At 39.0% G+C, this 22837-nt stretch overlaps 1 protein-coding gene across 1 annotated transcript in view; it reads left to right on the top strand.

Moving 5' to 3' along the window:
- Positions 1-17637, top strand: part of arhgap5 (Rho GTPase activating protein 5) — a 57482-nt gene extending 39845 nt beyond the window's left edge. Inside the window, exons 4-7 of the mRNA XM_084913957.1 lie at positions 4086-4163; positions 7073-7204; positions 10928-11033; positions 13234-17637. Of these exons, the coding sequence (XP_084770083.1) occupies positions 4086-4163; positions 7073-7204; positions 10928-11033; positions 13234-13552 (635 nt within the window). The 3' untranslated portion in view covers positions 13553-17637. The remainder of the gene's footprint in view (positions 1-4085; positions 4164-7072; positions 7205-10927; positions 11034-13233) is intronic.
- The last annotated feature ends 5200 nt before the right edge of the window (positions 17638-22837 follow it).

Genomic DNA, 22837 nt, shown 5'->3' with positions numbered 1-22837 from the left:
TGTGTGTGTGTGTGTGTGTATTTTGTGTTCCATCCTGTTGAGAATCAAATGTCCTCACAAGGACGCACAGATGTACAGGGTGGTGGCATTTTTGGCAAAGGCCTTTAGGGGTTATTTTAAGGTCAGGTGATGAGAGATTCAGGGCACAGAAAAAAAGAGTAAATATGAGTTGCATCATCATCAGCTAGTAGAGGAGAAAAATGTCCAAATTATTTATCGGATTGGACTTCAAATTAGAAAGAAAGTGTACTTTATTGATTATTGATTAAATTACTGTCCTAAAAGTTACAAAGCCCATCACTATGTTCTACATAGATCGATTTGGCAGTTTTACGTTGTTACGGATGGTCTTCCTGACACAAACCCAAAGAGGATCTGTGTCTCCAGCTACACTATGGAGCCATTACATATAAAGATCAAAACTAGTGTGGAAAATGTATACAGCAAAATATTGGCAAACACTTTCACCACTGGACAAATTGCCAGGCTTTTTAATGATATTTACTAATCTTTAAGACCCCTAAAATATTTGGTGTTATGAATATGAACACAGTGAATAGATCAAAAGAAAGGAGAGGATTTCTGCTTTCATACACAAAGTACCCCCCAAATATTTTATTGTATATTCATTCATTTGTTTTTAATCATCACCTGATTGTTTCTCATTCATTAAAAAAAGAACAAAACATCAACAGCAACAAAAAAACAACAGCTTAAAAATGAGAAAAGAGCATTTTTGTCAAAGAATAGCTGAGCTGCTCAGTGCATTCAGCTTAATTATGCCGTTCCGACATCTCAAAATTCAGCAGTTTGAATCAACTTAAGATATTATATCTGCTTCATTTCTCATGAAATAACAAGGGAACAGGCACACCTGGCCATCAAACTGTTTGTCAATTGTCTGATTAATTGTGAGTCCAATTAAACGTGGGACTGTGTCTAAAAATTGCTTTTATAACCAATTTGTTTAGTAAACTCCTCCTTGAATTAAAACTGAAAGTCTGTACTTCAATCACATCTTGATTGTTGGATTTAAAATCCTCAGTGGTGATGTGCAGGTGTTGTTTTCCAAGAAAGAACACATCCAGAGTAGAAATGCTTCATGCTGTCAATAAGAGACGTCGGTAATGGTAAATGCTAACAATGCTGATGCTAATTTGCTATTCATGATTAATTTTTTGGATTGCAGAACTTAAGAAGTATAACCCAAAACGTATGCTTCCATATCCAAGAGTAAAGCAAAAACATGTAAAGTTGCGACCCTGTCAACCTTGACTAAAACCTCATTGACATAAATGGCTTTGGTAAATAGTGCACATAGAACTTTTGAGACCTTTTTAGCTCATTTCATGTTCTGAACCATTAAAATTCCACTTCAGAAACCGTCATCTTTCCAATTTTGTGCTTTTTGTTCAGTGTTTCTGTGAAACATGATAGTCTGATGTGTCGCTGCCAAGTTAATGTGCATTAAGTGCAGAGAAGCAGATCAGGAACACCCAGCGTCTGCAGAGGAGTTATATGGCTGTGACTCAGAGAAACATTCGGACGAGGCGTTGCTCTACCATGTAATTTATTTCACAACAGTGTGTCATCAGGCTGAAGGTCGAAGCTTTGAGTTGTAATGTGGAGGTCCAAGTGAGTCCTCACAAATATAGTAATTGGAGCACATTGAAGGTGCAGCAGCAGAACATATTTGAGCTTTTCCACCCACTCTGTTTACTGAGCTTATACATCACGCTGTGTGTGTGAACACACACACACACACGTATACACTCGCATGCACAAATTAGGTCGAGTGGGTTGCTGATTAGACTGTGGTGATTTGGCACAATCACCACAATTTGTTATTAATTTAAGAGTTACCACATGTCACACACCTGAGTCAACACAAGCATGCATACATTTTTAACAAAAACGCTGAAAGGTGCAGATCAATGCATGCGTACAAGCGGACACACACATGCACATCCACACTTGCTCACAGTTGACACGATTTACTTGAATCCATTAAAGCTGAATTTACATAATACTGTCTCTGCTTAACTGCCTCTGCAGGGACACAGCACACACACACACACACACACACACACACACACACGACAGTAGTTTTTGTGTAGTGGCTGCTGCAAGGTCATCCACACTGCAGTATACATACATGTGTGTGTGTGTGTGTGTGCCTGTGTGTGTGTTCTTCCCTGCAGGCAGAACACACATTATTGCTCTAATTAAGACACTCTGTCTCCGTATGTGCTGGTCTGAGATCAGCTGTCAGGTGCCAGCTGGCTGTGATATTTATGGTCCGAGGTTTTAACAAAAGCTGCTCTCAGACCAGCTGAAGTCTGCAAGCAAAATTGTTGATCTAGCTGTTGCTGCTTTGGATGACTGGTGCTCATGTTGCACTGCGATTTTCTGTGACGTTATTCGTCTCAAATTGGTCTCACACTGTTGAATTTGTCATTTCTGAAGACTAAAGGTCATAATTTATACTTGCACTCATACATATACTTGCAGTATATGTGATGTATATTTTTTGATGCCTAATAATGAATAACATAGTGTGGGTGGCCCAAAACTTGTCATATTTTGTGTGTGTCATGTTCAGCTGACATTTAGCTAGTAAGAGAGATGTTTAACCTACCACTTTCATCCTCCTCTGTCTGTGTCCCACTCATAAAGGTTTTCATTTCAAAATGTATGTTTAAAACAAAAAGGAAAAAAAGAAACTAGTAATATTAAACTATTGTCACACCTTATTAACTGCATCCAGAGGGAGATGGTGGTTTATAAAAGATTAGATTATAGCCAATCTACAACACATGCATGTCATAGTTTTGCAAATATCTAATTACATCGCATTGCAGCAGCAGTTTTATGCAGTTACACATGGATTGAGGAAGAAAGCTGATTTAATTTATGTCGAGCATGGCATGGTTGTTGGTGCCAGACAAACTGGTACGATTATTTTGTAAACTACTGGTCTACTGGGAATTCTCCACACAGCCATCTCTAGTTTACAGAGAAAAAGAGAAAATATTCAGGGAGTGTGTTCAAAAATGCCTTTTTGATGTCAGAGGAGAGTAGTCAAACTGCTTCGAGCTGATAGGAAGGTAACAGTAATTCAAATATCCACTTGTTACAATCAGGTTATCAAACCTTGAAGCAGATGGACTACAGGAGCAGACGACCACACCTGGTCCTGCTTGTATCAGCTAAGAACAGGAAATCTTGGCTACAGTTATCACAGCCTCGTCAAAATTGGACAACAGAGGATCAGAAAACCTCGCCTGGTTTGATGAATCATTCAGATGTTAAGATCTGCAGCAACTATGTGATGCTATCATGTCAACACAGACCACAATCTCTGTGGAATGTTCCAGCAGGCTGTTGAATGTATGCTGGCTGTAAAGGCAAAATACTAGCAGAGTGTAACTAATGGAGTGACTGGTGAGTGTATGTTTGACAAGAAATGGGGAAAGGTGTAAATGCCTCCTTTAACGAAATGCACTCCAACTAAAGTTTCTTTCTGTTTTCTCTGTTTTCTCCTTTGATCTACCTTTTGTGGATTAAGTACAGCTGTATAATATTTGCTGCCTCTGGTTTCAGGAGATTGTGATGCAATATATGTCTCTGGTTGTTTCTGCAGTGCTGTTCTCACCCTTGTTCAGAGCAAATGAATTATATGTTTAAAAAATGTGTAAATGTTTTCTAGGAAGTGAGACGTCTTTTTGTTTTTCTTTCTGCTGCAGCTTGTGGCCTAATTACATCATAACCAGTGTCACAACAAGCATTTACAAGTATTTAAAAAAGAAATAAAAGAAAAGTTCTAATTAAATGTAACATGTCTAATGTGAATATTATTAGAGGCTTTGAAATCCTAGAACGAGGACATCGTTTTTAGCTTTAAATCCAAATACTCTCAGTATGTTTTAATGTGGAAAACCACATTAGATGAAACAGTGCTTCTATTGGCCCATCTGTTTCAGCTCAGCACTTTAACAGTTTTTTTGTGTGTTTAATGCTGCTTTAAGTCCACATGAATGAAGTCCATTAGAGCTGTTGCTGAAAATGGCTGTATGTGTTTCCAGGTCTGACGACAGAGGGCCTGTATCGCGTCAGTGGGAACAAGACAGACCAGGACAACATTCAGAAACAGTTTGATCAAGGTAAAACACTCATCTGCACAGACACATGCTTGTAGTAGTAATAGACCTATGAATACATATTTAACTATTAAGAAATCGGAAGAAAGAGCGTGCATAGCTGGATTTTCAAAGCATGGAGGCAAACAGTCTTTATTAGTTTCACAGAATGTGTTTCAAAATTATTTTCCCATAAACTTAAATCGTGCCGTTATAAGAACCTGGGAGTTCTTTGGAAAACATTTCCAGAATCAAGCAGCGCATGTGTGATGTGTGCAATATATTTAACCCACAGAGAAAACTCCAAAAGACCGATTCCAAACCTGACCACGCAGCAGAAGTGCTTAAAGAGAAACACATGCCCTGTGGAGTACAGTCGAAACTGCTCATGATGGTTGGGGAGCTGCCAAACGGGCTGTTAGTATAAATAAAGTCACCACAGGCAGAAATCACCAGCACATGGTCAGCAGCGTCAGGCATTTTACAGCCAGGTGCTGAAATATGGAGACTTGACTGAGATGAAGCGTGCAATGATTATTGAATCATTTCTGCATTTCTTATTTTTTTTCTGCGTTATGTTTCTTCTGGTCCCCTGTTCAGGAGAAGAGCTCGAGCATATTCTTGGTTATTCTATGATTATTTCATATTAAAAAACATTTTTAATATGAAAGATGACGTGTATCTACCAGGAGGCTGAGGCTTTGGTGGCTGCCACCATTTTTTTGTTTTGAAATTCCTTCCTTTCCTCACCTCCTTCACTCGACTCCTCCTTTCCCACCCTGTCCTTCCTAAATTCATTTGTGCATTTCCTGTTGTTTATATCCCTCCGTTGCTCAATGCTCTCCATTTCCTTCAAGTGTTTCTAGCTCAGCGTGTTTGTCAGCATGCGTTCAGATTCACTGTGACAGCTGTCGTGTTACCTTAGGGCTCTGTCCTCTTTCTCACCGTTTCTCCTCCCTCCAAATGTCATTTGGCTGTTGCCGAGTGTCATAACAGCAAGTAATACGCATTTTTCTTTCTCCACGTATCTCCTTTGAACTGTCATTACAGAGTATTTTTACCCTGGGTTAATGAGAAAGCTGATCGATTTGGACCCAACCCACTTTTTTTTCTCCTCTGATTTGTGAATGAAACAGAAAGTAAAACGTGATGGAGCAGAAGCATCCATTCTCCCTCATCAGAAATAATAGAGCAAGAAAAAGCTTTCATGAGCTGGCTGTGTATTCTGTTCCAGTCCCGCCGCTCCATCAGAGAAACACTTGGCCCTCTGTGCCTCCAGACACACTCATGATAACCTCTGTTAGCTGTGATCAGAGAGGAGCTCTGTTCTCCTGCTCAGACACAAAAACTGAGCTGTGGGCCTCACTGCTGCATCACCACAACTGACAGGCTCTTTAATATCCTTTCAAACTGAAACATTGACCCAGCAAAATCCTGTTTGACTCGTATGTGAGGACACGAGTGCAGGTTATTGGTCCCGGATCCACAAATCTGCTCCACACTCAGGCTTAACATGCATATAACAGGCTTATACATCTGTGTGGCTGCAAGTGTCTCTGGGATGTAATTTTGCCATCTGTTCCCCCTAACCATTGAATGTGTAGCCATAGATGTCCAGATGACCTCCCTCCATTTCAAACGATGGTCATCTAGTCCAGAAAAGCAGTTCGTATCGAGTTTGTGTCATTGCTAAGCGCTAAGCTTAAAAGCTGAGTGTTCAAAGGAAGGATACTTTGGTTAACTAATAACAAGCTGCTAGCACATCTTGTTTTTTTAGCATTCTTTAACAGACGGCGAAACATGAACCATAGCCAGCTCCTCTGAAATACTCAAATAAATGCCTCTCATTGTCTTCTACCCATTTGTCACATAACATGTTACATATTTATTTTCATGCTTTGCAGTGCAGAAGTATGCTACATATTAATTTGTATTTGAAGTGACTTACTAAAATGTTATTGCACGAATAGTCTTTTGTTAAAGCAAAAACACCAATACACCTTTTCAGGTTCATATATGTACACTGGTAATGTTGTGGTGACCCGAGACTGTGGGATTGATCTTGAGCAGCTTGCAATGATGACAGGTGAAGCATCCATTAGTAACGTCTGGTAGATGGGTACTAAGGTCAACTAATCTCAGGCGATTGAATCAACAACCAGTTCCACTAAAGTAATAACATTGACTGACAAATGACAGGGTGATAAATACAGGTTATCTAACCATAGTCTTACCTCAGCAATCAGTTGGTCGCTACTATACATTCCATACAGACGCTACCATGCAGTCCCTCTACCACTTTTTAAATTACAATATTCTAATAGGTTATAATGGATTTTTACTCCAGTGATGCCAGATACTGTTGTTGTTTTTGCTCGTAATCATGAACAGTTTCTCTTCCAGAAAAACAACAAGTTATGCCACACATGAATAAATTTGAATGACATTACACTCGAGGGAACTAGATCAGAATATTATATTAAGATATTGTCAGACATGCATATTTAAATGACATTGCATTGTATATAGGGGTGCTTTGCTGTTTCCCTTTATTGTGTAGAAAAGATCAAATGGGAAGGATGTGATTTATACTTTCTAAGAACAGGGCTGGAGAACTGTGTTGGAAGTTTTCTGTGCAGAAAAATGTAATTTGATGCTACAACAGCAAGGAAAAGAACAAATGTGCTGAGCACAGTGACAAATGGTTTAAGGAGAGTGCTTTAACTGTTTGTGAGGTCCTAAAGGGAGACTTTAGAGGACAGTGAGTTTGAACGTATTAACCAGAAGCTGCGTGTGGGTGGAGTTGTTTTGCTGTTTTCCTGTTTGTGATGCAGAGGATGAAACAAATGCTACAGAACAAGCTTCAGAAACAGAGTGACCTTGCGAATCTGCTGTTGAGCCTCTTTTCTCTCTCTCCCTCTCTCTCCCTGTAGATCATAGTATTGACTTTGTGGCGATGGATGTGGCGGTGAATGCCGTTGCTGGAGCGCTGAAGGCTTTCTTTGCTGACCTGCCCGATCCGCTGATCCCCTACAGCCTGCACCCAGAGCTGGTGGAGGCCGCAAGTAAGAATGAACACACACCTGAGTCATGAACTGCAATTTTGTAAGCCCTGATAGCAAACACACCCAGACAAACACATTAAAAACTTGGTGCAACTTTTAAGTTAAAGGAATTGTTAAACACGTAGGAAATTATGTAATTATGTTAAACACAGTCAAAATAGTGAATGGAGGGTTATGTTCACTGGGCGGCAGCATGCTGGAATATTCCTTTATCCGCTTACAACTCAAATGTGATACATTAGAGTAAAATGACACCATAGCCTCAAAATAAACAAGAAGCACTCTACCTACACCCCTAAAAAGTTTGATCAGCATTGCTTCAAACTTTTGAGTTATTGTGCTATTGCGAATAACATAAAGTCGTACCACGATAAAGGCAGGCATGCAGTTAAAAAATGAAGAAGTTAAGAGGAGACTGGAGAAACACCCTTTAACCATGTAATGAGTGTTGATGTTGCATAGTTTTCCCACCAGAGGCCTGCAAAGTTAAATTGCCAAATATCAGTATCGGCCTTAACAGTCCTCAGTCCAATCAGTCAGGCTCTACTTTGAACCTCTTGTCTGCTGTAGCAGCTGGCCTTAATGCTGCAGAAGTTTAGTTGTGTTTCCACATGCTCAGAGCTTTGAGTCACATCATTCACTTTTAAGAGGCTTTTTCAGGCCTAGGATGCTGTCAGACATCCTGTGTATGTGTGTGTGTCGCTTGTGTGTCTATAATGCTGAAACCATCAGGCTGACTCCAGCAGATTAACGAGCCAAAATTAGACACAAGGAGAACTGTAAAAAGTCTCATAGACTGACAGAAGAAGAAATATGGAGGGTGGTGCTGGTTTTTCTTCTCTAGAAAATGACTCGTATAGAGCAGGAACCAGGGCTTTATATACAAATTAATGACCAGGAAAATAACTGATAGTTGGTAAAGGAATCATTTAAATCAGCTCTTCTTCTCTGACTTTCTCTTTCTATCTTTTTGCTCCTTACGTGACTAAGGTCTAGTTTGAGGTGCCTCTTTCCTGTCTGTTTCTTTAAACTTGGAGCAGTTAAACACGACAGTATATTTCCATCAGGAGGGTAACCAACTTGTCGAGCAGGTTTGACACCAGTGTACTTATCCTGGAGCCTGAATTGTTGTTGCTGGTTTCAGGTCATGTTGAATAGGTGTGATAACAGAGTGAATCAAGACACATGGAAAAGTTCCAAACATTGTAATCAGAGAAGGAAAAAAAAGACTGTGAACATAAACAATGCCATACAATACATATACCTGTAAATAAGCACTTAGCCTTTGCAGTTTTGCCTGGATCAGCTTCAAACTGCTGCACTAATTTCTCATGTAATGGAAACTGTGTTAGTTTTTCTAGTCAGTTCTAAAGTTGATTTAGGCTTTCTGCCTTTTCTGTTCAGCATATTTTTAATAATCCTTTCATTTATTTTCATTCCGTAACAACAATAACAACGACAATAGCTTCCTGGAGCAGCAGGGTCTTTTCCCGATGGGGATAATCAAAGCTTCGCCTAAACACATGTGCACACTGAGCTTTATCGCCTTATTGAACCAAATACATTGTGAGATGCTGTCAGGCTGACATATATTTAATAAAAGCTGGAGTCGGTCGTTATATCAGTCCCGTGGTGTACTGTGTCGAGCTGTGACTGCATTCATTTAACGACCTTTAACCTCTTCCAGCCATTAGAGGGTCAAAGGCTCCCGTTGGCTCCTCGTTAGGATGATTGATGGCGTGCAGGATGAATAAATCTGTGCATTGGTACATGTTGGCCTTTATGTTTGTGTCTACAAATATAAATGGCGTCCTGCTGGTCCTGGAATGTCTGGAATATCCTGGAGAATATTCCAGATAGGAAAGGCAGGGGTTTTGTTGAAGCGGCCTTGTTATGACAATCCAAAGGTAGAAGCTCTTATTTCACATCTGCTCTTTAAATATTTAATAAGTAAGTGGGGCGTTTCAGCTCCATTGAGCATTTGCCGGCAGGAAAGTGATGCATTCCCTGGAGAGGCTGTGGAATACTGAAGAATTTAACAGACAAATTACCTTCTAGGAATATAGCAGGATCTTTCTTGTTACTTGGTAATGTTTTGTGTTTTGTTTTTTCCCCGATCAAATTTAACATTTAACTAAACCAAATAAGGGTCTGATGCTAAATCTGATTACTTAAAGTCACACTTTCCCAGACTGTTCTCTTTTAACGACGCAGTCAAGAATCCAAAGATATGCATCATGTAGCGAACAAACACACTGTGTCCTTCCACTTAGGAATTTTGTGGGAAAAGGCGAAGAAGCGGGGCATCCTGAAGCCTAATGTTTAAAGCATACAGATGTTCTGTGTAGTTGTGTGTTCCAGCTGAGGACCTGTGCTATACGTCATCCCCTTCGCTCTTCCTTTGTCTCCCGTCTACCCAAATGATTTATCAACATTTCCTCCTGCTGTGCAGAAGGGAAGTTCATTTGTAACCAGAGTTCTTCCTCTTTGGTATCCTATCAAAGAGTTTTTAGAAAATCACCATCATCCTAATGAAACATTTTTTCACAAGTCCCTTTAATTGCAGTTTAATTTACTCAATAATAATAAATACTCTTGTTTGACATATTGTCAGAAAAACAGAAGATAAGCTTATTGCCTTACACTTTACGGTAATGATGCCTGATGATGAGTACAGTCGTGCTCCAAAGACATGTTGTGATCCAGGGGAAGCCTTACAGCCTCACTAACATACACCCCTCAGGCTTCATATAGCACAGCCCTCACAGTCTTATCAGTCTCTAAACTGTCATACGTTCTCAACTGATTGGTCTTATACTTGGTTATATAATAGCAATAATAATTTGTCTCTGTTTCATTGAATTGCCATTGTTAATGACATGTCTTTGCAGACGAATCAGTTTGACAGCTCTGTGGCGTGAACTTACCAGGTATCAGACAAATTGCTGATATTTGATTTCCCAATAGCAAATGAATCCGTAGATGCTCGTGCAGCTAATCAGTCTACAGTGACTGATCTTTTCAACTTTGCTGAAGTCAGAAAGACAAAAAATGAGGCGGAATCAGAAGAAGGAATTGATTGATACTGTGGAAAGTTCAAGAAATTCTTTCAAAAAGGAGGCTGTGGTTTGAAATCGCTTAAATTGCACATTGATCTAATAAATAACTGTGTGGTCCCTGCTGCATCTGATGATAAGCTTCTGTGACAGCTATGGTTAGTCATCAAACCTGTCTGGGTAATGAGACATAACATCTTGCAACAAATAATAGTTCAAGCAGGTGACAGTGAAGAATTATTGAACATATGGGAGGGAAACTGCTGCTGCCCAGTGTGTTTTTGCCCAGCTCTGTGCCTCAGTTATGATTACTGGGTCTTTAATCAGATGCTGTGTTTCTTTTTTTCTCCCCTGAAATCTGAACAGTTGAGAACAAATGTTTGTTTTCCTAATCTGCAAAGGCTGATCTGTTTTGTCTTAACCAGTGCACAGTCAGACCTTATACAGGGAAGGCTAGTTTTATTTCTGCCCACAAGGTTTAGTGTTGTTGTGTGTGTGGTTGCGTGTGTATTGTTTGTGCACAGCGTGGGAGCTGCTTTTGGCAGCGTTTCAGCCTTTTGTTTTCCATGGAGTATAATTTCCTTTCCCAAGAGAGACTGTGTGTAAAATGTAAAACGCTCTGTGTCTTTTCTCCCTCTGTGTGTGTGTGTGTGTGTGTCTGTGTTAGAAATCATGGACTACATGGAGCGTCTGCAGGCACTGCGGGAGATTGTGAAAAAGTTTCCTCCCGTCAACTACCAGGTCTTCAAATACATCATCACACACCTCAACAGGTAAAAATGAAAGGCAACACACACACACACACAAATGCGCGCACAGAGTACATTCCCTCTTGTGTGTGTGATGTTCTTTATCCATGTTTTTTTTAAGTGAAATGCTTGCAAGCTTCAAAGTCAAAATGGCTGTATACCTGTGGTGACAGTGAACGCATCGCTTAAACTTGAAAAGAGCCGCTTGCAGATATAATTTTAACTTCCTTTGAGTTGAGACCACAGCTGTACTTTGTAACTGCTGCAGCGACTGAATGCTAATTATTTCTTAGCAAATGTCTACATAGTTTGCAGATATAGAATGAGTATGAATCACTCTGAAACATCAAGCAAAGTTTGATTTTGTGCCAAATATCGATCATGACTGACAGGACATGGTCAGAGATGACATCTAGTGAACGGCAGCGCTACAGTTAATGGATAAAACACACAGGAGTGAAATGTTTGTCTTCTTCTCTGGTTATGTGTTAGTTTTGTTGACATCCAGTGATCATTACTTAATTTGTTAGCTTTCACTGATAGAGCAAGCAGCCCTATTAATGTAGAGACAGCAGCAACATTTCTCTCAGAGCTTTGAGGTTCATTGGTCGTCATGCAAGAGGATTTTTGTATTTTTCACTTCTTTATGGTTTGGTGTTTGTGGGCAAGACTTAAAAAAAAAATAGAAGCCAAAACACAAGTTTCAAAGGGTCAGAGTCATATGAAAGGACCTGAACACATTTGAATTAAACAGCAGTGTTATCCTGTGACATAAATAAAGAGGGAAAATGTCTGACATGAAATGAAATTCTAAACAACACCCATGAGTAATATAAGAGGCGGACAAGGTGACCTAACATTAAGCGAGACATGAGATGAGAGACTATTACAGCCTGTAGCTGCAACTCAGGGTGATGGTGAACAGACACAGACTGCAGAGCAGCTTTAAGAGGGACGGTTTTTCTACCAAGTGCTAAAATGAAGTCACTCTGAAGCTGGGCAACGACATGCAAATCCCAAAAATTAAGTTGGGGAGGACACAAGTTGTGATGAAGTGACAGTTTCTGCGACATAGATGGTTGAAAATTAAAAAAGAGAAAATAAAGAACATGAAATTCACACAACATGAAGCAAAAGCTGCAAATAAGACATTAAACTAGGAATGCATCGATAAGTGCAGACATTCCTCATGCTGATTGATGTCGTCACTCCATCACAGAATGTGGCTTTTATCCATGTCACCAGCACCATTCGCTACACAGCACTAGTAAACCAGCAAATAATATCTTGAAGTTTAAAGGAACACTTCAGCTTAATGGAACAGCAGCTGTCAAAGTTTGAAACACACTAAGAAAGAAGTCGTTCTCTTAATAAGCACCGAGCTCCACTGACAAAAACAGTCCCTCAGAAAAGTGGGTTTTTGCTTCGATTCTGTTCACAGCTGTACATTTCTCTGCTCCTGTGCCATTCGGTGCTCCTGTCAGCTTGGGAGCACGCCTGCTGCCATTTGCTGAAGATAGCACACTGACAGTGAGCGTGTACCTCACGTAACCCCACTTCAAAGGAACCAGACTATCCCCTAAATGAGTGAAAAGCAGTGAAATGGCATAAATCATGTTAGAATGGTCTTACGAAATTTACTGAATATTGCAATAGCTCCTGTAACTGAATACATTTAAATGTGATATAAGAGTCCCACATTGTTCCCACTTTATAGAGAATATAGCGAGGTATGTGTTAATATCATGGAGTGCTAAAATCCCAATGCATGGCTTTTGGTTCGTTGGTAATTTTGCACACAGGTACAGTAACCAAGCAGAGTATGACAACTTTAAGACAAACCGTTATGCTTTTCCTTCTTTCCTGTCATCTATATGCTGTTTCAAACAAGCTCCACCCACTTATTGTTTAAACTTTCTGTTTATGAGCAGCAGTCAGTCGGAAGGAAGTTGGCTATTTAATTAATAAGGATTATTTTGAACTGTGAATCATGCTAAGCCACTCTAGAGTCCACGAATAAAAATATGGAGGCTGAAATGAACATCACGAGTCCACTTTAACTGACAAACCTTTATCTGCTTTCTTATGTTTTTAGCAGTTAAAGAATAAATAAAAAGTCAAGGTATTTTTCATTTCCTTACATGCTGTCACCTTAGACCACCTGTTTTCTGGAGCTGTTGTTTCCAGTGTTGATTTAACTGTGAACCTTTTTATTTCCCCGCAGAGTGAGCCAGCATAGCAAAACAACCCTGATGACAGCCGACAATCTGTCCATATGCTTCTGGCCCACGCTCATGCGGCCCGACTTCGAGAACAAGGACACGCTGTCGACCACCAAGCTGAACCAGGCTGTCATCGAGTCCTTCATTGTACAGAGCGACTACTTCTTCCACGGCGGTGAGGTGGCCGAGAGCTCCAGCAGCGAAGGGACACCGCCCCCGCACTGCCACAACATGGTGGAGGCCCTGCTGCCGCTGCAGCTGCCGCCCCCCCTGCAGCCACAGCAGATCCAGCACACCCTGCCCCCTGACCCGCTCATATAAGAGCCAGAGGAGCATGCTGGGAAGTGAAGTGGAGGGTGGTTGTTTGCCCGCGCTGCCAGCCGCTTACGGCCGACAATTGCAGGTCATCCTCTGCTCTACAAATAGCTGGCGGGCTCATAAAAATGGAAAATAAAACAACCTGGTTGCTGATTTTTGGGGGATTCATCAGCTGCTGTTTGTCATCGACTTGGAGGTGAATGAGCTTTGGGGGTTTAGAGGCGCATCGACCATTTGTTGGATCAAACCTAATCTGTGAGACCTGCTCATCCTGTGAGGAAAATCCTGGATTAGAGAATTACAATCGCACGTCACCTTTTGGAACTAATTTTTGTATCTGACTGCCCCCCCTTCATGATACAGAAGCTGAAAACGGCAAATGAACCGCTTTGATTTGGCACATAGTGACAACACTAATCGTTCCACAGGGTCAGACACAGACTCTTGGGATCCCAGGACACACTCCTACCTTTAACCCAGACGGAATAGCACATTGGGGGCCAGAAGTCCCTATTAAGCACCGCCCTCCTCATCCCCGCTCCGAGATAAGAGAAAAGGGAAGTTGAATCCCTGCGACTGCAACTCAAATGTGAAACGATCTGATACGGACTGATTGGCGGACTCATTAGCTGACTTGACCGGCTACCTGACTAACACACATGCTGACTGTGAGGATTTCAGTCTTCCTGCAGGTTTCAGCACAGGAAAACATTTCTTCTTCTTTTGTTTGACCCCGTTCATAAGAAGGAAGGAGGGATCAACAAGACACTAAAGGTCAAACACACTCATGGGCGCGAGATGAAGTCAAAGCCTTGTAGAAGAGCTTTTCAGTTTCGGTGAGGTGAGAGATGGGTGCGCTCTCACTTTTAAATCCTAAATGACAAAAAAAAGAGAGAAAAAAACAAAGAACCCCCTTCCCGCTACATGAACTTTGACCCTCATCAAGGACAGCACATGCACGATTTGTGTCAAAAGTCCACATGCCAATTTCATGTCTGTTTGCTTAGCTCTTTTTTTCTTTCCATTATTTTCATTTTTTTTTTAAACAAAAATATTTTTTGTAACGTCAGATATCAACCCAGCTTGTGTGTTTGTGTGTGATGATGCTGATGATGTGTGTGATGGTGTATCTGTGTGAACTGACCTGTGGTTTGTATCGCAGCCACTTTGTACCTTCCCATCATGGGGAAGGAGGGGATTCAGAAGGGAAAAAGGAACGGAGAATGTGGACTTTTGGATTTGTGATGCTCCATGTGAGCGATTCGTCACACTAACTGTTCCTGAGTGTCTCCATAGAGCCTCAAACTGTTAATGCACCGCCTCTCAATCGGAAGGGACGGCAACCCCTCGACGATGGCACATGAATAAGGAAACCACTACGTTGCGATGCATTCTGGACCTGTTTGGTTCAAGGAGGCGTCTTCCATGTTGGGCTTACTTCCTAGAGGATGCTTTACATCTTTTCATTTCCATTTTTTTTCATTCTCCCCTTTCTGTTGGTTTGTTGAAATCAAAAGTTTGCATGTCTCTGTTTTTGCCACTTAGCGAAAAAAAAAGAGCTTTAATGTTAAAAAAAGAAAGAAATGAAACTAAATGAGCTCCTCTTCAGATTTGCATTGTTTTATCTGAATCTCTTTGGGTTAACGGGAACGTTTCAGAAAACATTTTCGGGGTTTTTTTGGCATTTGTTCTTTTTCCGCCATGCAAGAAATCAACACTTAATACCATATTTTTGGTTATATAGTTTTCCCTAAATAGAGGAAAGAAGTATATATAAGTATATATAAATATATAAAAAAAAATATCAGCAGCAGAAGTTGCTGATTTAGTGAACTACCACGGGGTACTGGACTATAATCTGTCAGAAGCTATAATCATATTTCTTTGTGGTTTGGGTGGTGTGTGAGTGTGAATGAGAGAGTGGGCGTGTGTGTTTACACAGGGGATGGGAGTGGGTTTGATAACAGATGGTTAGTTTTGAACTCCTCTTTGACCTGTCCAACACACACACACACACACAAATAAAAATCTCATTGCTTTCTTCGTCTGCGGCACACTGAGGGAGACGGAGGCACATAAATGAAGCCTCTCGTGCTGAACATAAAGCCCCGTAGAGGATATCTAACTCCTTATTTCTGGTCTTCTGTCCATCTGGATCCAAGTTCTCCTGTCTGCTGTGTAATAATCATTTTTAAGCTTTTCCATGAGCTGAAATGTACAAGTTGGTAACAATTTGGAATAAAATTCTCATGAAGCGAACAATTACATTTTAAAGGTATATATTGCACTTTTTGTAATTAAAATATGCCAATAAAATAATGCTACGTACTACATAATAGTTACAGTATTTAATAAATAACTATTTTTGTAGTCGGGGGGGGGGACTAAATCTGAATGCATCCATTACTGTTGATGTGTTAGAAACAATAAAGAAAATATCCACACTTTTAATCTGCACATGCCATGCCAGCAAAGTCAGAAATATATGTGTGCAGGTCATTTCAATTTTTATAGAATATAGTTGTGTCTTATAAACAGTAAGTGAATATTAATTTGGTTTATTTGGAAATTTAATTGGCACCAAAAACAACATCTTTCCAGGTCGTGTCCTAAATCAGCCCCTAAAATGCTTCTGTATTGTGTAATTATAAAGTCTATATTAATGGTACTCTCAATTAGTTTATCTATTTATACACAATAATATGTAAATATTTGTTTTGAGTGTGTTTAAAAAGCTAGCCAGATGTGTTATTTGTGGTCGCTGTCTGTGAGGATGACAGATACAGGTTCAAGGCAGGTTAAACTTCCTGTTAATGGTGCAACACGTGGATTCAGATGGACAGAAACACATTTTAGGCAGCAGAAATAACCTCAGTTTAAAAGCAGCAGCCAAAAACTGCCGGTGAGCTTGGTGAGCTTGACGAGCAGACACAGAGTGAATGTCGGTGTAGGTACTGAACTGAAAATGTCTATTTTTAAAGGGTTTTACTGTGGTGAACCTGAGACTTCCACTAAAATGTCCAGCTCACGTGCAGCTGCTGTGCTCCTCATCATTTTTAATTCACTTTTAATAAACTTTTTCTCTTTTTTTTTCCTTTTTGAAGAACCTTTTAAAAAGTACTTTCATTTATAATTTAACCCACTTTTATGAACTTCCTCTCTGCACTTTCTGCTGCCTTCTCCAGCGCTACAGCCAAGCATTATCCCTCAGTGAATGTCAGCATTGAGAGACGAATCAGTGATATAATGTCGTTTTGTCCTGTTTTGGACGCCCGTCTCCTTCTGTGTCCTCGTTGCACTCTTTTCAGACCTCATAATGGCTCACTGCTTTGTAAAGCAGTTCTCAGTTGAGTTTTTTTTTTCTTCTTGAATTTCAGTCTTGTTATTTTTTAGTCGGTGCTCAAAAAACTGGTCTGTTATACATTAAAAATGTCATGTTTTTAATTGTGGACAATTATGCAATTAACAGAACCAACTTAGATGATTGGTTTCGCATATGACCTTGAGATAAAACAAGTTTTACTGAGGGGAAAGGAATGGAGCCAAACGCCTGTCTAACCTCACATCACAGGTCTGATTGAGAGGGCACTTTGAAGGAGACTTGCATCTATAATGGGGCAAATATTTTCTTCTCAGATGTGAGCGATGAGGTCAAAGCTGTGCTAAAGGAAGAAAATATTCAGAGCGGAAGCCAAACCCTTACTTTACAGATTTTATGATTTTGGACAGAGGAGGATTTTGAAGGGCACATTGAAGCAAGTGAATAAGTGAGGCTGGGAGAGAGTGTGAGAGTGTTTTTCCTGGGGGGCAGGGCTGAGGGAGGGTGGGGTTCAGCTGCTAGATGATATAAGACTAAGTTCGTCTGTAGTTTTCCATGAATCAATCGACTCTTCTTTTAATTTACCTTTTTTTTCCCAATAAGATCTGCCTTTATCCAATCACACCGGTGTACAAACCAACTGACTTTTAACATCCGCTGTATTATAGTAAATAAAAATGATTTTCAGAAATGGAAAAACTCTAAAAGATCTTTTTTTTTCTTTGTTTGCTCTCCATAATGTTTCCAAATAAAGATTCTTTTTTCCAAAGTTGTCAATCTTTGTTTATATTTCTGTATATTTTTATAGTCTTATAATAAAAACCAAAACGTGACATGTAAGTGTTTTAATAAGGTTTCTTATCGTAGGAGTCGAAGCATGTCCAGAAAGATGCTCAGAGACACTAAAGCAGAAACGAAATGGGTGCTGGCATTTCCAGCACCTTTTAAAAAATAATTTTTTTTTAAATAAGACAACGGCTTAAATGAAGTACAAGTAAATTAACCCTGTACTTCATAAAGTGTGTTTGTGTATTCATTTGCATTGTGACTGGTCACAACCATGCTCTTATTCGGTGATGGTGTTCTGGTGAAGGTGTTTTAAATTTAGCAAAAATAACAATTAGCAGCGGTGCAACGTAATGACTAAATTCCTCCTCACAATTTAAGCGGCGGGTTAAATTACAAAAAATATCTTTTTCAAAAAGTAGATATTTATTCTGTAATTCCATAACAAACTGTAGCTTAGCTTCAGCATGACTTGTATACAGGAAAAAATGATAGTAAAAGAATTAGCTGATAGCAGTGATAAATGTTTAGCTTTTATCATTAATAATTGATTAAAAAAAAAAGTTCTTATGGAATATAGAAATCAAATTATTGAAGTGTAATTTGAGTAGAATACTTTTCTTTCTTCATATTTTTGTTAATATTTTTTTTCCCTTTCGGTCTTCATGCTAAGCTAGGCTAAACCTACACTGACCTAGCTCACAGATAAATATATATGCTTTGAATAAACCTGTCAACTACAATGAAGCTAATGCAGCTGAACTCCCTTGTTACAGTACTTGTCAGATTAGGGTTATATATAGTAAAGGTGATGTCCCTTTAAGTAAAACAAGCAATTAAACATTAAACTTGGGGTTCCCAGGTAAACCATAAACAAAGCAAAACAAACAAACAAAGGCCTAAAGAATTGAATACAATTGTATCAGAATGGTTTAACTAACGACTAACCATTACTGGACCATCAAATAATAATAAAAATAATAGTGTGTCTGAAGGCTGAGGGCTTTGTGTACTTTATGTTGTGCTGATATATATTTTTTTGTATTTTCAGTAGAAATTTTGAATTCAGGTCCTTGACATGATGTTTTAACATGAATATATACTAGTACTTAAGCAATGAATTATTCTCCAACCTCTTAAGCATTAGTCCAAAACCGTCCCTCCAAACAATGTTCTTATTAGGCTGCAGGGTTACCCTTATTTACTCTTAGATTATCAAACAAAATCTGAACGTTGTACTTGACAAAGTTGGAACTTTTTATGAGACATCCTGGTCTGGAATTGAGTGAAAGGAACTTTCTTGAAATCTAATGGAGTTAAAGTGAAAAGTAGCATAAAATGAAAGCACATATAAAATTGTTACAGTGCTTAACCTCCTACCTAGGACCTGCCGTCCACATATGTGGACATCACATTTTGGGTTATTTAGACCAAAATACTCAATTTTGCTCTACAAGGGCCTGATATCCACTTACAAGGACATTATACTGCTACTGTTCTATCAAAATGTTATATGAATATCCTCATATGTGGCTCTCATTTTTCTTAGAAACAAAGATTAGGTGAAAAAACAAATCTGGCAATTCTTTGTTTTTACATTCATCAGGTCCCAATCAGCCCAAATATCAAAGAGAAATTAAAAATGCATGCTGTGGAAAAGTTTGGGTCTTAGGAGGTTAAATATGCCTTTAATCATTCCAGGGTTTTTTGTTTTGTTTGGTCTTTATTCATTTTTTTTTTTTTTTTTTTTTTAATTTTCCAACATCAGTGATAAAACCCATGATATTTATTAGGTCACAAAAATAAAATTCGTTTTACTGGTTACAACTCTTGCTTCCACCAACAGAATGTAAAGTGCTCCATCTGGTGGTATAAACCTTTACACATCAGCATCTTCCCTTACTGAAAACGCATGCACATAAAAAAAAAAAAATCATGTAAAACCTCAATAACTATCAGCATCGTGCCTTAAATATCAGCAGCTATGCTTACTGACAAACAGAACACGACTTAATGAATTGTGTCAATTATCATGACTAATAAATTATGGATCATATTTCTTTCTTTTATACTCAGTTTAAGGTCACAGGAAATGGGATTATTTTTTGTCATTAAGAATAAAATTATATCAATTGTTCCATTAATTCATTAAATCAATGTTGAATGCTTGATTTGCTGCAGCTATTAATCATATGATTAAGGGCAAAAAAACGTTACTTCAGAGGCACTTTGGTTATGCTTAATAAATCATGATTAGCATAACATTTAAATATAAGGCAGTTTATTTGCCATACTATTAACCACTAAGCTTATTTAGATCTACAGTGTTTCTTTTTTTTTTTTTTTTTAACTTTACGATATGTCAGCATGAATCCACCCACAACCCCATCGAGTCTCTCTATAGGAGGCCCTCTGGTGGCCGCGGGATGTTATGCAAGTGCTAGGGTCGCTTATTAGCTTCATATATAAACTAGCTTACAGGCTCTGTAAATTATCTATATATGATTTTTTTTTATATACATTTTTGTAAGCATAGCGAAGATACAAGTTTCCAGCACTTTACATTTAATTTCTGTTCAAGAAAAAAGACGAAGAAGAGGAAGAAGAAACAGCCACTTGACCAACATCTCCTGAAGTAAATGTAAACATTTTGAATGCAAGTGTCAGAGGCTAGTAATAGTGGACACACACGAGCAGTTCATGTAAGATTTTTGTAGTTAATATTGTTCCCTTTGGAAGTTTCTTCATACACACAGGAGTTTGTTTGTTGATTTCTAGCAGTAAACGAAAAGGTGAATTAAGAGAAAAAACTGCACATGCAGCCACTGAAAGAAATGAAATGCGGCGTGAATAACTGATGCAAAGCGGCATTTTGTCTCCAGTTTCCTACCTGAACTTACCTTCTTGGCAGCAGATGGTGCTGTGGTGTCAAAGACGGCAGACAAAGTCTGTTGTTGTCTGTTTGGGCATTTTAACAATCACACAATTGCCCAGATGTTAGTGCTTGGTGGATCAAACTCTGACAGTGCTTGGAGCTGAGATGTAAGTAGCTACAGCCATCTGTAAAACACAGTAGCACTGTTTCCTGTTTCTGTAGAAGATTACTTTCAGATCCTGTTCATCTCCTGTAAATCATTTTCTAGACCAGCTACTTCTTCTTTTGTCCACTGCTTGTTCAGTCTCTTCAAAACATTGTACACCATGACAAGACATGCCAAGTTTTTAGCAGATTAATCTTTGGGAATCACCCTGGTGGTGCAAAAATATTATGCCTGTCAAACAAACAATTATCTAAAAATAGTCAGGTGCAAGAACGAGACTGACAATGAGTGAAAAAGCAGCCAGTGTCCAAAGACAAACTTTAAAAGACCTTCAGTAGCCTGGATAACCGCTGACAAGAAAATCTGGCTCTTTGGAAGAAAAATATAAAAAACTGTGTTTTGCACAGTATAGTGATTTCCTTACAGCAATCGGTAAAAAGTATTTGTCAGCAGATGTAGTGGCTCTCTTTCCATCCTGGGGTTAACAAAAAAATTGCACTATTGATTTTGAAAAAATGTATTTATTTGAGGTTTTTCAACGTGTTTGTTACTATCTGGTAAATTATTTTTGTGATTTTTTTGTGTGATATGCTTAGTATTGCAGTAATATATATTGCGAATATACTTTGCGATTTCTTAACCAATTTTTCTGCTTCAAGTTATGTCCGCAAAGTTAAACTTTGTAATCTTTTGTTTCATCCGATAAGATAAACGGATCTTATCGGATCACTTGAACCTGCAAAAAATGTTGTAATAAGATGGCGTTAGTCTGTCATCGGTCCTACATCAGTCTGATATCAGTCAGACTGATGGCAACATCATATCAACACCTGCATTTATAAATGACACAGCAATTATTTGCAAACCTTCAACAATCTCTGAGTGATTGCAGTCGGCCCAGATCAGACTGTAACTGTTTGCAGAAAGGCTAACTCCGATTAGGAGAGTGTGCAACATCCTCAAGCTCATTTAGTCCCCACAAGTTGCAATAGGTCACAGAATATGATCAAAATTTCAGTCACCATGTAGCCACCAATTTTCTGTAAATGCAGTGACATTGCTGTCCTCATTTCCCTCGTCTGACTGAGCCATTAGCTTGCTCTGAAAAAGGAGGTAGCTGGTTGGTTGGTTGTTTTTTTTGATTGAGCCAATTAAATGTAAATTTCCTCAGCTAAAGTTACCTCAGGATGGTGGTGCATGAGATGAGCCCTCTTGTCCATAGTATTCCCAGAATACTTATGTTTGTTTTAATAAATATTGATACACGGTGCCTGTTTCAATACATTATCACCCACCAATAACTGTTACTAGTGGTTTATATGTTGTATAAATGCTTACATTTAGGATTTGAATGCAGTTTAAAAGAGTCTAATGCAAAGACTACAACCTAAAGAAACACACAAAATACACACAATTTAAGCTTGTTACTGTATGTTGGCAGTATTATCAGAAAATGAAACTACACCTCTTCTTTAAACTTGTGCTTTGAGCTGCTAATATGCATTACTGCATATTTTTATATGCAGTAATGTACTGTGTATTAACCACGCTTTTAGTTAATACACACACACACACACACACATTAAGCCCCTTTTATCTCTCACTCCATGTAAATATACTTTCTATCTATTTCCCCATGTTTTTATAATTGTAATGCATTTCTTGAAATAACTTTTAATATATAAAATTTTATGTAAAAGAGTTTTTCTTTTTCTTCTTAAATTTCATAATTTATTTATTTATTTATACTTTATTTATCCCCGAAGTTGGGAAATGTTTATGTTACAGAGATTTTGCTTTGTGAGAAACCTGTGTAACATAGAATTTGGTGTTAGGGAATGTGCTGTACTGTGCTGGCTTCCCTCATCTTCCTCTGCACTTCCAGGATTGTCCAGTGGGGGGCGTTGAGGACTTCCTGTGCTCCCTATGTGTCCTCTGGCATCAGAGAAAAAAAAGAAAAGAGAGAGAGACAGAGAGAGAGAGCAGCTGCTTCTCACAACCCAGCCTTTGCGCTGTCATCCTCCCCCCTCCTTTCTCTTCTCCCTCAGGAAGGGGAGCACCACACCCTGTCAGCCAATCAGAACTCAGCTCCACCCTCTCCATCACATCATCTCAGTTTCCAAGGTAACAGGGCGACCCCTC

Source organism: Perissodus microlepis, chromosome 19 (genome assembly GCF_051167445.1).
Source record: "Perissodus microlepis isolate ML-2025 ecotype Zambia chromosome 19, ASM5116744v1, whole genome shotgun sequence".
Taxonomy (NCBI): domain Eukaryota; kingdom Metazoa; phylum Chordata; class Actinopteri; order Cichliformes; family Cichlidae; genus Perissodus; species Perissodus microlepis.
The sequence above is the reverse complement of the archived record's forward strand: the minus strand, read 5'-3'. Positions and strand labels throughout refer to the sequence as shown.